The following is a 15,000-nucleotide window of genomic DNA, read 5'->3' as shown; positions in this document are numbered from 1 at the left end:
TAAAGACTGACCTTGAATTTCATCAAACCATCTGTATAGTCTGTAGGTGGACTCAAACCATCTGTATAGTCTGTAGGTGGACTCAAACCATCTGTATAGTCTGTAGGTGGACTCAAACCATCTGTATAGTCTGTAGGTGGACTATCCAAATAAAAGGTTACAGAGAACACAGTTAGCTAAGAAAGAGTGCTTCATTAATTTGACGTATTGTACATGACATCATTCGTCTAGTGTGCATGTATATCTATGATTGCATGTAGGGGAGTTTTCTGTATGATATTATAATGGAAGTATTCTTGTATGTTTCTGTGTGTCCACCCACAGCAGGTCTGTATGTGTTTGTGGTGCTTGAGATAAGACATACTGGTGCCCCTGTGGTGTGCTGGTCCCAGGTCTGCAGTGGTGTTGAGTGCTGGGACTCTTAATGGAGAGCCTTATCTGGCTGGAGCTGCACTGACCTCGCCGACCTCACCAGAGGCTCCCACTCGGCAGTGGGTTGGCCATCAGGCAGCTTTGGGAAAATGGGATCCTGGGGTTTGAAGGAGCTAGCATTTCAGTGATTATATCTCTGGCACAGTCTTTGCTTTGCTTCAGTCCAGCAACCTGCAGCTGGGGATCGATTAGCCCAGCACATTTTCCACCAGGCCAATCGGTGAGCTGTGAGGTGGGGTTCATTTCCACCAGGCCAATCAGTGAGCTGTGAGGTGGGTTTCATTTCCACCAGGCCAATCAGTGAGCTGTGAGGTGGGGTTCATTTCCACCAGGCCAATCGGTGAGCTGTGAGGTGGGGTTCATTTGAAGGCAAAGAGCATACTTAGCTACAGTGGTGGTGGAGGAAGTCAGTCAAGATGCTACAGCTAATGTTTTATCAGAGGTTTGAGTGCGAACAGCAGCAAAGACAACCAGGCATTCTTACACACCCAACCAACTGACAGAGCAAATGAATCCAGATGTATTACTGATGTAATCCAGATGTAATACTGATTTCACAATGGAACAGACTTCAGTTGTGTTGCACATCCCTCTATTATACTGTGTGTGCAAGAACAGAGTTGTGAACACCAGCCCATTGTGTCTTTGACACGATCACCCCTCACATTGAACAAAACTAGTCTCTTCTGTTTAAATAGCTATTATGTCGAATTTACATTTGTGACTTTCTCACTTAAACTCATCAAATATATTGCGTAACTGCCATGGAGATGATTCATGTGAAAACCTTATTTGTCTGTATTATATATCTTATAATATAAGATTCTATGCCTTTTCCTTTTTTATATCTGGTTGCAAATTTCCCAAGGCGGTACAATAAAGTTTCACCTGGATATACCCTGTCCATGTTCCTATCCATCCAGGCAGTGGACCTACTAGATATATGTCAATGCATGCCTCTCCAGAAGTTAATGAACGCAGAGTTGCCTGAGGAAGGTGTCTGGCTCATCCACGTGCCATAATGGTCACAGGAGAGTAGTTACCCATCTTAATCTTACCGTATTTGACCTTCATTTGAACTTATATCACCACAGTGATGCAGCCACCATGGTGAAGAGAGACATGTTAGCCGTGCCAGGCTAGGTGCTTTGAGCTCAGTGGCTCTGCTCCTTTAAGACAAGAACACCAGAATCACTCCCTCAAACACATTCACCCATTTACAAGTGTTGTCCAAGTAGCTAATAAAACTACACAGGCTGTCTTTTCAGGCTGTCTTCACAGGCTGTCTTTTCAGGCTGTCTTCACAGGCTGTCTTTTCAGGCTGTCTTTTCTATTCATGAGCATAACCCAGTGTCTATGACAGACAGAATCAAAGTCACTGACCAGTCAAATTAACTAGTGCTTTTTTTTAAAGCACAGGCAATGTCTCAAAATGATTCAGTGATAGAAGACGTCCCCGACTCATGGTGCTTTGGATAGATATGGTTGACAAACAGAAATGAAAGCCAAGTGTGTCGGCTTTCAGCTTTACTGTCTCAAAACTAATCAGAATATAAAAGTACACATACACTCTAAAAAGTAAACATTTGTGCTACATCATCATAATGGACATATCATAGCTACATCTCTAATGTATGTTTGCTTTGCTCGAGTGTTGCTTCCTGTTTCTCTCCATTTCTCTCGTCCCATTAACTCCTGCCCTGAATGTTCACGTCGGTCCAGAATCCCCTTGTGTGTTTCTACATACAATAATGAAATCAGAATCCCCTTGTGTGTTTTTCTACATACAATAATGAAATCAGAATCCCCTTGTGTGTTTCTCTACATACAATAATGAAATCAGAATCCCCTTGTGTGTTTCTCTACATACAATTAATGAAATCAGAATCCCGTTGTGTGTTTCTCTACATACAATTAATGAAATCAGAATCCCGTTGTGTGTTTTTCTACATACAATTAATGAAATCAGAATCCCCTTGTGTGTTTTTCTACATACAATTAATGAAATCGTTTGCCTTCGCAGCCAGTGTGTATCTTTGGGCAGAGCAAGTTGAACAATTAAACTCATAGAAAACATCAAACCGGTGCAGAAATGACTTTTTCTTTTTATGATATAAACCGAAACAGCCAGTTGAAAGTCTTGCTTTGTACACAAGAGCTTTCTCCATTCGAGTTTAAGGTCAGACATCACCATCAGCCATGGCAGGACCACACTTTGTTGTATGCTGGGAGTCCTTCGTTAGTCCTCACACACAACAACATGGAGGGTCCTGCTGACTGTCTCGTGTCTACACCGTTATCTAGAACCAAGCTCTATGCATGTATGTAATAAGGAATGAAAACAGAAAGGCCTGGTCAAAGTCTTCACGCTGGTGCTTACAAGCTGGTATACATGATTACCCATGCTTACGACCTTATCACAGAGCGTTTGAAGCACGGAGGGCGTACGTGTGCCCTGGAGCAGCCACTGGGGGTATAGTGTTACTGAGGAGGGGGTTAAAGCAACCGTGAGTTCACTTGGGGTATAGTGTTACTGAGGAGAGGGTTAAAGCAACCGTGAGTTCTGATTAATGGAACTGAGGAGAGGGTTAAAGCAACCGTGAGTTCTGATTAATGGAACTGAGGAGAGGGTTAAAGCAACCGTGAGTTCTGATTAATGGAACTGAGGAGAGGGTTAAAGCAACCGTGAGTTCTGATTAATGGAACTGAGGGACAAATAAAACAGATGGCAAGAAAGTTGAAGAATCAAAGCTGCAATGTAGTCCTGAGTTTTGATTTCTCGGTCTTACTGGCAGAGGTCTACTCGGCGGACGTGTGTGTGTGTGTGTGTGTGTGTCTGGCAGGGGCCGTGCTGGGCTGTGTTTGGGTAAGTTAGGCCAGCGTTCAAACAGTTCAGCAAGTCATAGTGCAAGGAGGGTCACAGTGCAAGATGTTGGAGGAGCTGTGTGTGCACCTGTATGCACTGTACAGGAGTGTGTGTGTGTGTGTGTGTGTGTGTGTGTGTGTGTATGTGTGTGTGTATGTGTGTGTGTGTGTATGTGTGTGTGTGTGTGTGTGTATGTGTGTGTGTGTGTATGTGTGTGTGTATGTGTGTGTATGTGTGTGTGTGTGTGTGTGTGTGTGTGTATGTGTGTGTGTGTGTGTGTGTGTGTGTATGTACTTGTATAAATGTGAGTTCAACTATGTGTGTGTTTGAGTGGTGTGGATAGAGGAATAGATGGGCTAGTGCAGGGGGGGGGGGTATTCTCTCTTCTTCTCTCTCCTCTTCTCTTCTTCTCTCTCCTCTTCTCTTCTTCTCTCTCCTCTTCTCTTCTTCTCTTCTCAGCTCCAGGTTATGACAGCAGCAGCTGGGGAGTAAACATGTGGTCGTAGGTTGTGGGGTGGGGTGGGGGTCAGGAGGTCTGATGTCTCTTCAGCTCCTCGTCCAATCAGGGGGCTTCATGTCCATGACTCACTCGCCGTCGTCCACTGTGGGCGTGTTCAGGCTCTGGAACAGCGGCTGCATGAAGAGTCCCAGCGTGCCCGTCACACACACCAGCACAAACACCCACAGGAACAGCCTGTCAATCACCATGGCCACATACTTCCAGTCCTCAATGATCTAAGAGTGCGGAGGGAGAGAGAGAGAGAGAGAGAGAGTGAGAGAAAGAGAAAGAGAGAGAGGGAGAGGGTTTCAGAAATAGATTGATTCATACATGTACATTTGACAGACAGATCGTAACTCAGGACCTGATTCATTTTTATGAAAGTGGAAGTGCACAGAATCCCAAACCAGTGCAAAAGAATACATAACAAGCCCGTGTTCCCACGGGAGAGCTCTCTGGTATTAATATAAAAGATGCAATGTCTTTTCTTACAGATGTAGTGTGGGGATACATTATATATAAAGACACATGCATTCACCATGACTGGCCTTCAGGTTTCTAGTCAGACCAGCAGGTAGCAGCAATGTACTACCAAATATTCTTTCAAGGAGCATTAAAAAAAGCAATGCAGTAAACTCATGCCAAAAACACATGTAAATACACATGTAAATGCTCTTAATTCTCTCTCACACACACACACATATACACACACACACACTTCTCCATTTGACATTTCTTTCAAGCAGGCCAAGAAAGCAAAAACATACTCCTTCATCGTCATCCTCCATCTTCATCTTCCCGGCGATGTAGCGCACCCCGTCCACCGCCTCCTGCACGTCCACGTTGCAGCGCAGCGTCATGCGCCGGCGGAACTCCGTCCCGGCCGCCCCGCTCTCGGGCAGGTCCCCCGAGCGCCAGCCGTACTGTTTCGCCGAGTCCTCGTTCACGAAGAACGCGGAGGCCGAGTCGCCTCCCCCCCCCCCGGCGGCCCCTCCCTGGCCCGCCGCCTCCCCCCCTCTAGTCTCAGAGAAGGAGCACTTGCGGTGCTTGTGCCGGAAGCGGTCCCTCACGTTGGCACTGCCCCCGGGCCGCCGCATGAAGAGGAAGGCGGGCAGGCGCACGAGGAAGATGCGCTTGACCCACGACGGCATGGTGTGCGTGCTGGGCGAGCGGTGGTGCACGTTGAGCACGCACACGCTGGTCACGATGGAGAAGGTCACCAGGACCATGGTGAACATCAGGTACTTGCCGATGAGCGGCACGGCCAGAGAGGTGGGCGGCACGATCTTGGAGATCAGGAGGAGGAACACGGTGAGCGCCAGGAGCACGGAGATGCAGAGGGTGATCTTCTCGCCGCAGTCGGACGGCAGGTAGAAGACCAGGATGGCCAGCGAGGTGATGAGCACGCAGGGGATGATGAGGTTGATGGTGTAGAAGAGCGGCTTGCGCTTGATGATGAAGTCGTAGGTGATGTCCAGGTAGGTGTCGTCGTTTGGGTCCTCGTTCTTGCGCCCGGGCAGGGAGACGATGTCCCACTCGCCGCTCGGCTTGAAGTCGTCGCGGCTGGCGAAGTCAGACATGAGCACCAGGTCGATCTCTGTGTGGTCGTAGGTCCAGGAGCGGAACTTGAGCGTGCAGTTCTGCTGGTCGAAGGGAAAGTCACGCACCTCAATCTTGCAGGCGCTCTTGTAGATGGCTGGAGGCAGCCAGGCAACCTCGCCGTTGTAAGTCACCACGGCATTGGAGTAGAAGGACACCTCGTATGTCCCATCAGCACTAACAGAAGAACACACGCACACACACACACACACACACACACACACACAGACAGACAGACAGACAGACAGACAGACAGACAGACACAGACAGACACACACACACACACACACACACACACACACACACACACAGAGTACACCCATGTGAGCAATATAAACACTTGACATATTACACAGACATATGCAAACACAGATAAACAAAGACATAGTACAAATACAAACCTCAATTCACGAAACGACAAACCCATGTGGACATGTACACATGGAAAATCTTTTGGGTCCCTATAACTACCTCACACTCACTCCTGGTGAACAAAAGAGTAATGAATTCAGTCCTGAGTGAGCCTCTGTCTTCATTGGTTGAATGTACTGTCCTTCATGTTTATGTAGTGGTCAACTTTATGAAGACATTTATTAGGGTCAAATGTGAAAGTAGACCACTTGACCAGACGGACTAACACTACACTAGGAACCATGCGAGGCCAAGACAAACTCATAAACATAAACAATAAACAATAAACAAAGCATAAACAATAATCAGTTAGAGTCCAGAGGCTTTGACACTGAAGAGTTGGTAGACACAAGAATTCTACAGTTCATCCTTTATTCATTTTTAGACACACACACACACAGACACACATGCGCAGACACACAATAACCCTTTTAACACTGTGGTCTACAGACACAGGCACACACGCGCACACACACACACACACACATACACACACACACACACACACACACACACACACACACACACACTAACCCTTTAATACTGTGGTCTACAGACACAGGCACATATGCACACACACACACACACACACACACACACACACACACACACACACTAACCCTTTATTACTGTGGTCTACAGACACAGGCACACATGCACACACGCACACACACACACACAAACCCTTTAACACTGTGGTCTACACACTAACCTTTTAATACTGTGGTCTACAGACACAGGCACACATGCACACACACACACACACACACACACACACACACACACTAACCCTTTAACACTGTGGTCTACAGACAAAGTGATGCCTTTCACAGCGGCACAGTCTCAATTAGTCTTTGGTGTCAGGGTCACACCGCTGATGTTCAGGTATGGATTAGTCCTGACCCAGATTACGCTGCAGCTTTTTAATCCTAATCCCCATCTCCCTAGCTGGGTCTGCTCTTAAAAATACTCTCCTTGAGCAAGGTTAGCCTCCCCATACTGTTTGACATGCGGGATTAACATTTTAGATTATCACTGTGCACTGCTTGTATAGTGAAATGCTTACGTCTTTTTAAATCACACAAACCTTCGCAGGATAAATGTCATATTAATGTGTCGATCAATAGAAGATCACAGAGTGGACATGGTGCTGTGACGAAGAATTGTTAACTGAACAATATCTATCTATATATCTCTCTATCTACCCATCTATTAACTGTATCTATTTCTTATATTTGTTATATATGGCCATATATAAAAAAACATGAATGAATGACAGGCAATTAGACTGCATTGATTTTCTTAAAAGCGGCTTGATTTGATAACTTGACTGAAGTCCCACTTTACAGTACAGTGCACAATACAATGAGATGCCAGAGCTGGTGACTGTTCTTGATCTCTTCTATCTTCTATCTAACACAACTACAGCTTGTGTGTGGTGAACATGCTCTCTCATAACACAACTACAGCTTGTGTGTGGTGAACATGCGTTGTAACACAACTACAGCTTGTGTGTGGTGAACATGCACTCTCACTTGTTGTATAGGACGATATCCGGTAACCAGATGTGTTGAGACGGGAGGCGAACTTTTCTGATGCCCTCATACTCATCGGGGTCCCATATTAATCTGTAGTCATTCCATATCTGAGGAAATCACACACACACACACACACATATATAGATGAATTCACCCAACAAAAAAAAAACAATGCAGTACATTCCTGTGTAAAACCCCACTGTCACACACCCGTACACAGATGTGTGTGATGCAGATGCACCTGTGATCTGCTGAGTTAAGTTGGTTTGTTTATGCTGAGCACTCTGGGAGAGGCCATGCATACGAGCGGATGCATCACTGTCTCCTCACACGCACGCATGCACACAGATACACAAACATCCCTCCCCCCACATGCACACAGACACACACACACACACACACACACACACACACATGCACACGGAACACACACAGGCACGCACACACACACACACACACACACACATGCACACGGAACACACACAGGCACGCACACACACACACACACACACACACACACATGGAACACACACAGGCACGCACACACGCACACACACATGCATTCACACACGCACACACACATGCATTCACACACACAAACACACACATGCATTCACACACGCACACACACACACACGCACACACACATGCATTCACACATACACCAACAACATTATACACAGGGTCCTGAGTCTAACGCTGGGTAAAGAGCATCCTTGTGTCTGAAGGCTAAAATATGGAAGTATTTCTTTTCTCTCCCGCTCTCTCTCTATCTCTCTTTCACTCACTCTCACTCTCTCTCTCTCTCTATCTCTTTCACTCACTCTCTCTCTTTCACTCACTCTCACTCTCTCTCTCTCTATCTCTTTCACTCACTCACTCTCTCTCTCTATCTCTCTCTTTTACTCACTCTCTCTCTCTCTCCCCTCACACACCACACAAATGGAAACACACACACACACAAACACACACACATAAACAGACTCAGCAGATAGACAGTTGAATCTAGCCCTGAATAAATAGCATCCAAATTCTGTTGGGCCTGTATGTTGACAGTATGTCACATAGATGCACAAACTGGACATCGAGCATGACAGTGCTCTGTTCTCACATACTCACACAAACATGCATACAAACACACACACACACACACGCAGGCACGCACACACACACAGACGAACGCACGCACGCACGCACACACACACACACACACACACACACACACACACACACCGACACACGCACGCACACACACACACACACACACACACACACACACACATACACACACACACACACATACACACACACAGAAGGTGAAATCCATAAGCTTTGGTTTAACCACAGTATAAACTCTTACCTACAACTACATGTAATGAAAAATCACAGAAAAATAGAAAAATAAATGTGGCATATACCCTCCAGCAATAACCATTCTCAAGCACACAATCTCTGCACTCCCCTAAAACCACACTGAGAAGGCATTCAGACACATATAGACCATATCCACACAACATACCTGTGTGAGCCAGCAGTTTGTGGTCATAATCTGTTCTCTTTCATTCTGAAATGAAATAAACAATTATTTGTGCTCATTTGGAGATACATACACAACAGAAGTTTATAAATTCAACGATGATCAAGAATAGAGTACTATTTCAACAAAAGTAAATAAGCACACAAAAGGAATATGTACAGTATACACACACACTTGACATGAATGAATACTAATGTGCAAGATGCTCCCTCTTCATAATGATGGTATTTCATTCTATGCCATATATTATGAGATCCAGTCTTGGATTTTGGTCAGTCATGATTCAGGTTTAATCTGGAACAATGGTGGCCACACATTGTTGAGACAGAGCTGAAGTTCCACACACTCGCCCAGAGCTTCACCTAAGACATGTGTGTGTGTGTGTATGTGTGTGTGTGTGTGTGTGTGTGTGTGAGACAGAGCTGAAGTTCCACACACTCGCCCAGAGCTTCACCTAAGCCATGTGTGTGTGTGTGTGTGTGTGTGTGTGTGTGTGTGTGTGTGTGTGTGTGTGTGTGTGTGTGTGTGTGTGTGTGTGTGTGTGTGTGTGTGTGTGACAGAGCTGAAGTTCCACACACTCGCCCAGAGCTTCACCTAAGACATGTGTGTGTGTGTGTATGTGTGTGTGTGTGTGTGTGTGTGTGTGTGTGTGTGAGACAGAGCTGAAGTTCCACACACTCGCCCAGAGCTTCACCTAAGATTATCTGATTCATCCATTGAAGGCGGGCTTGTTAAATGCTCTCTGCGAACCAAGGGCGTCACCCTCAGTATTCATGAGGTCTTGGAGACACAAGTCTCTGAGCCATTTGCTGACACATTCAATACACTCCCTCAAGATAACTCTTCTCTAAACAGCAATTATTACATTCTAACTTAAGTCCCAAATAAAAGTAACAATTATAACTAGGTATAAGATACATTGAATTATTGACTATGGCATATACTTATTAAACTAAATCTTAAATGCCGGTCCCTTCAATAACAATGTTTTCCACCTCTATAGGGCAGGTATACACACATTGGTACACATTAATGTGTGTGTGTGTGTGTGTGTGTGAACATGTGTGTGTGTTGTTACGACCCTGGCGGGTCTAGGCCCCGCCCTGTGATATTTGCATGCCTGTTCTCTCTCTGTCTCTACAGCAGGTGATTGGGGACAGGTGTGTCATTGATTGGCTGGGCTACAAAAGCCCTGACCAGCCGGCAGTCGGGAGAGCTTTGGTCTTCCCGACATTTGCTTGTCGTTGGTCGTTGAATAGAGATTGGATTTTGGATTGTCGTCATCGTCGTTTGTTTTGTATTACCCCTAGACTTTCACCACACTTTTTGCATAATTATTATATAAATATAAACCTGTATCATTTAATAAATAACTTATTATTATTATTTTTATAAATTCTGCGCGGCCTCCCCTTTAGGTTTGATGCATTGAGCCGTGCACTTAACTGTGTTCACTCACCACACTGATGAGCTGGGCGAGGGACACCTGTATGCTGATGGTGACGACCTGGCTGGTGTTGACGGCCGGCCTGATCAGCTTGTTGTACCGCTCAGGTGACAGCAGTTGACTCACCAGCCTCTCCTCTATCTCTGCACTCAGCACCACTGTAGACACACACACACATCCACACACACACACAAATAAACACAAATCCATACACACAAATACATATAAACACACACACAAATAAATACAAATACACACACACAAACACACACATCCATACACAAACACAAATAGATACAAATACACACATACACAAACACACTCTGATCATCTTTTTAATATCACAGTTTGGTCAATAACATAATCCAAACACTTTGAGACATGCACAAACTGACGCCTTGGACCCTGAAACAGCCTGATTACTTGGCAAAACATGACTTCAAACTAGACTAGCCCACACGCAGAAACCCCCCCAAATGAAAAGTATAGAGCTGTTTACTCCATTTGACATGATCAACATGATTAGCGTGAACATGGCGTTTGAGCTGCTGCCCTGTGGGGCCGCCACCTCCAGCGTTCTCTGACCATCTCACACGCCTCTCTTGCCCCTCGATGATGCACTCGTCTCATCTAATCACTCGGGTCTCAATCCCCTGACCTTTACGCTTGGCCTTGGCAACCCTTGACCTTTTCACTTGGCCTTGGCAACCCAGGGCCTGCTTTAAGGGGTTCCGGGTTTGGAATGTTTGTAAACATGCAGAACATCATTGTTTGGAAGAGAACAAATGGCTCAACTTTTGGCGAGATCTATACCAAATCACGTGATTGGCTAAGAGCATAGCCGTGGTTCTATCCAATCAAATGAAGCCTATATCTGGGCAAAGCATGACCAGAATGAGGGTTACTGTACACTGTGCTTAACTGATGGAGCACCATGCTCAGGGAAGAGGTGTGGTGTTTTCTGGAGACACAGTAAACGTTGACGTAAACAGGATAAGGTTTTTGGCTGAGAACAGGCTTATGGGTTAGCAAGGCTAGGATCTTTTGTTTTGATCTTTTAATGTGCGGATCTTCAGAGCAATGTGCAGGTTAAGGCACATTACCGTAGGCTTATAACTATGTTGATTTTGTATTACATTACAGTAATGTCATATATAGGTATTGACAAAATACAAAGATTTCACAAAAGTAAAAATATGTATGTATAGTATACATGTATAGTCTGTAGCTGTCACTGGTCTGTCTATAAAGAGTTGGATAGTTCTGATATCATGACCATCCCCTGTTGCAGCTCTGCTGTGAAACACAAGTGACTATATAGACACATAGCCTGCTAACTTCCTCAAAGCAATTTCAGTAGCTCCTGCTTTAATCAGCACAATAGCACATGCAGTAATGCTAATGACTGCAGTAATGTTTATGCCGTCTCTCTTCCTATCTGTATCTAACACACACATGCACACACATACACACGCACACACACACACACACACGCACACACGCACACACACACACACACACGCACACACACACACACACACACTCACACACACTCACACACGCACACATGCACATACACATGTGCACCCGTGCACACACACGCACACACACAAACATGCACACAAACAAATATATATACACACACACACACTGTGCTTAGTGAAGTGAATCTGATCTTTCGTGCAAAGGCCATGAGCTGGGCTGCAGTGTGCTGACAGTGCATAAACACCAGAGATAAACATTTAGTCACTGACTCTCCCTGCCTTGGTGCAAGAGAATGCAGCATCTCAGGAGAGGGTGCTGGAATTATTAGCAGACGGGTCAAAGGCGACATTATGCAAGTCTGTACCATTATTAAGGTGTCATTTTGATTTTTGAATATCATTAATCTACAGGGTGATGTAGAAGAAGAGACCAATAAACTTTTTGCTCCCATTAGCTTCCCACGGTTGGAAACCCCACGAAAATGTAAGACTTTACAGTTTTTACAGCATCAAGTTTCAAAATCTCCTGCAATAATACATCAGTTAACAAGCTAGGTCACTTTTATCAGTAGGCTGCCATCTGTGCTACTGCTGATGTTTGCAAGGCAAGTCTGTTGGCTAGTTAGCTAGTTAGCTTGCTAGGTGTAGACCCAGCCTCTGTGAGGACAATATGAAATCCTCTGGATCAAGGCTGTAAACTGCAGGGAGGCTGTGATTGAACAGATAAGATGAGTAATGCAGAACAGTGAACTCTCACAGTGCCCCTCTCAGTGCCTGCCTCATCATTCATTCAAGGCATCCAGGGGCAGTTTAATGCATGCTAAATGGATGTTGTACATGCTTATGCAAGTCTATGAAAGACCATGACATGTAATCCACTCATTTGTGTGCTCACTAACAACATCTTCTTGAATCACAATTGTGTTCAAAACTACTTCAATAAGATGCAAAACAAGTGTTGCGAGGGAACGAATTCATATCATATGGTAAAATCAATAGCAATGTAGTTAAGGGGTTAAAGAACCCATATTCATCTTGCTGTTACAAAATAGAAGAAATGCACCAATATACAGCATGAAATAATAAACACTCAGACATATCTGCTGAACATGATCTTCATGTGAAAGAAAAAAACAAAGAATTGCACATAGGATTGGAACCATGAAACGTGACAGATCGTGAAACGTGACCTTTCACTACTGATTAACTGTGTGTAACTGACTGACAAGAAGAATTAAGACCGCCTACAGGCATACCTGCAATGTGAACGGTCAATTGTAAATAGTGACTGACAGTAGTGGCTTAGGTAGGGGTTCCACACACAAGAACTCAAGCCCATAACACTTTTGAGAAAAATTATTAAAAACATTTTCCCTTCCAGATGAAGCTCATTAGATAAGGCAACCCGTCCTCTGAAAACCCAAGTTTGTATTTTCTAAAGACTGGCACTACTATTCATGTACTCTCTTTCAATATATAATTTATAAGCAAAACACAACCATAGGAGGTCTGAATAAATGTCTCATTTAGACTACAAACTTACAAAGGTACACAAGAGCACTACACATATGATATGATCCAGTCACTTCAAATGTCACTTTGTCCATTTTGCCCATATGCTCTATGCGCATCAGATATTTAATCTATCTTAATACATGTCTTTATTATTTCAGACCACATTAGTCAATATGGAGATTAACTTTCATCTTTATCACAATAAAATCTTAAATACCAACACGTTGACTGTTTGCAGCATACAGGTGGTACTTCTACTCCTCCAGCACATCTCTTTCACCTTTAATTAATATATATATATATACTCCACTGATAATTTATTATCTAAATATTGAATTAATATATATATACTCCACTGATAATTTATTATCTAAATATTGAATTAATATATATATATACTCCACTGATAATTTATTATCTAAATATTTAATTTCCCTAAAGCATGACTTCCAGTCTGGAGCTTTCAGATTTTTCTGAATTTACAACAAATGAAGAGAAACAATTCAATAGTCCAGAGGAGAGCTCTTAACAAGCTCTCAGATGATCCAGGGCTGGGTTTCCCAATAACGATGACTCTAAGCGTGCACGAGAGTTTATTTTTTTCAACACGTTTGCCAAACAAGCACGTAACACGAACGCACATGTTCTGCTCTTAAAGTAACATTATGCAACAATTTTACCTTAAAATAACAGCTTCAATAATCTCCTTAATAATTTGGTGGTACACTGACTTGTAACTTCAGGGTACAGGGCATGAGACCTCTCCCGAGAACTATGGCACCACCTCACGCAACAACAACTAAACCCAGGCGCTAGCTATTAGAGGAAGCTAGCTGTGCTAGCACAGTATTCTCTCTGTGGACATCATGGCAGAGGCGATGAAGAAACTGAGAAATATGTTGTCGGAGGATGGGCAGAGAAAAAGTAACTGAGTGACCGAGCAAGAGACCAAAAAAGAGTCTCGGACTGGCTTTCACCCATCTAACATTCACTCGTTGGCTTTCACCCGTTGGCTTTTACTCGTTGGCGAGAGCTAAAAGTTACAAAAAGATGCAAGTCAGATGCTGAGCTGGCCTTCTTTCCGTTGGACTAGTCAGTAATAACGTATTAGCTGTCTTGCTATGTCTTGTGTCGTGTGTCGATTTGTATTTATGACAGTGATGTAAAAGTGAACTACACCCATTGTTGGGCAAGTTACTTAATAAAAGTAATCAGGTAAAGTTACTGATTACGTTCTCTAAATTGTAATCAGATTACTTTACTGATTGCTTGCTCTATAAAGTAATCGGATTACTGATTACTTTCAGTTACTTTCCAAAAACAAAAAAAAGATCATCCCTTACCTGAATCATAGAAGTGCTGATCTAGGATCAGTTTTGCATCATTGAATAGACACAAGACAATCTGATCCTATACCAGCACTCTAGGCACATCTTGACCCGATGACATAAACAGAATGTACATAGCAATCTATTTTTACCATAATGTCCCAACCATTGCACCCAAGCCCTATTAATAGAAATGTGAATATAACACGCAATTTTGTAATGCACCAGTACACTATAGGATTAGTGACATATCAATCAGTTATCTAGATTGTCATTTAATTTTCAAATATGAAATTACAAAAAGAAAATAATGGGAGTATTTCCATCTTCCGAAACATCCGTGG

At 43.8% G+C, this 15,000-nt stretch overlaps 1 protein-coding gene across 1 annotated transcript in view; it reads right to left on the bottom strand.

The window, feature by feature from the left end:
* Window positions 1-3,700: 3,700 nt before the first annotated feature.
* Window positions 3,701-15,000, bottom strand: part of LOC105910992 (neuronal acetylcholine receptor subunit beta-2-like) — a 17,944-nt gene continuing 6,644 nt past the window's right edge. Inside the window, exons 2-6 of the mRNA XM_031587596.2 lie at window positions 10,342-10,487; window positions 8,865-8,909; window positions 7,343-7,452; window positions 4,565-5,573; window positions 3,701-4,033 (exon numbers count right to left, since the gene is read on the bottom strand). Of these exons, the coding sequence (XP_031443456.1) occupies window positions 3,884-4,033; window positions 4,565-5,573; window positions 7,343-7,452; window positions 8,865-8,909; window positions 10,342-10,487 (1,460 nt within the window). The 3' untranslated portion in view covers window positions 3,701-3,883. The remainder of the gene's footprint in view (window positions 4,034-4,564; window positions 5,574-7,342; window positions 7,453-8,864; window positions 8,910-10,341; window positions 10,488-15,000) is intronic.

This window comes from Clupea harengus, chromosome 20, assembly GCF_900700415.2.
Source record: "Clupea harengus chromosome 20, Ch_v2.0.2, whole genome shotgun sequence".
Taxonomy (NCBI): Eukaryota; Metazoa; Chordata; class Actinopteri; order Clupeiformes; family Clupeidae; genus Clupea; species Clupea harengus.
The sequence above is the reverse complement of the archived record's forward strand: the minus strand, read 5'-3'. Positions and strand labels throughout refer to the sequence as shown.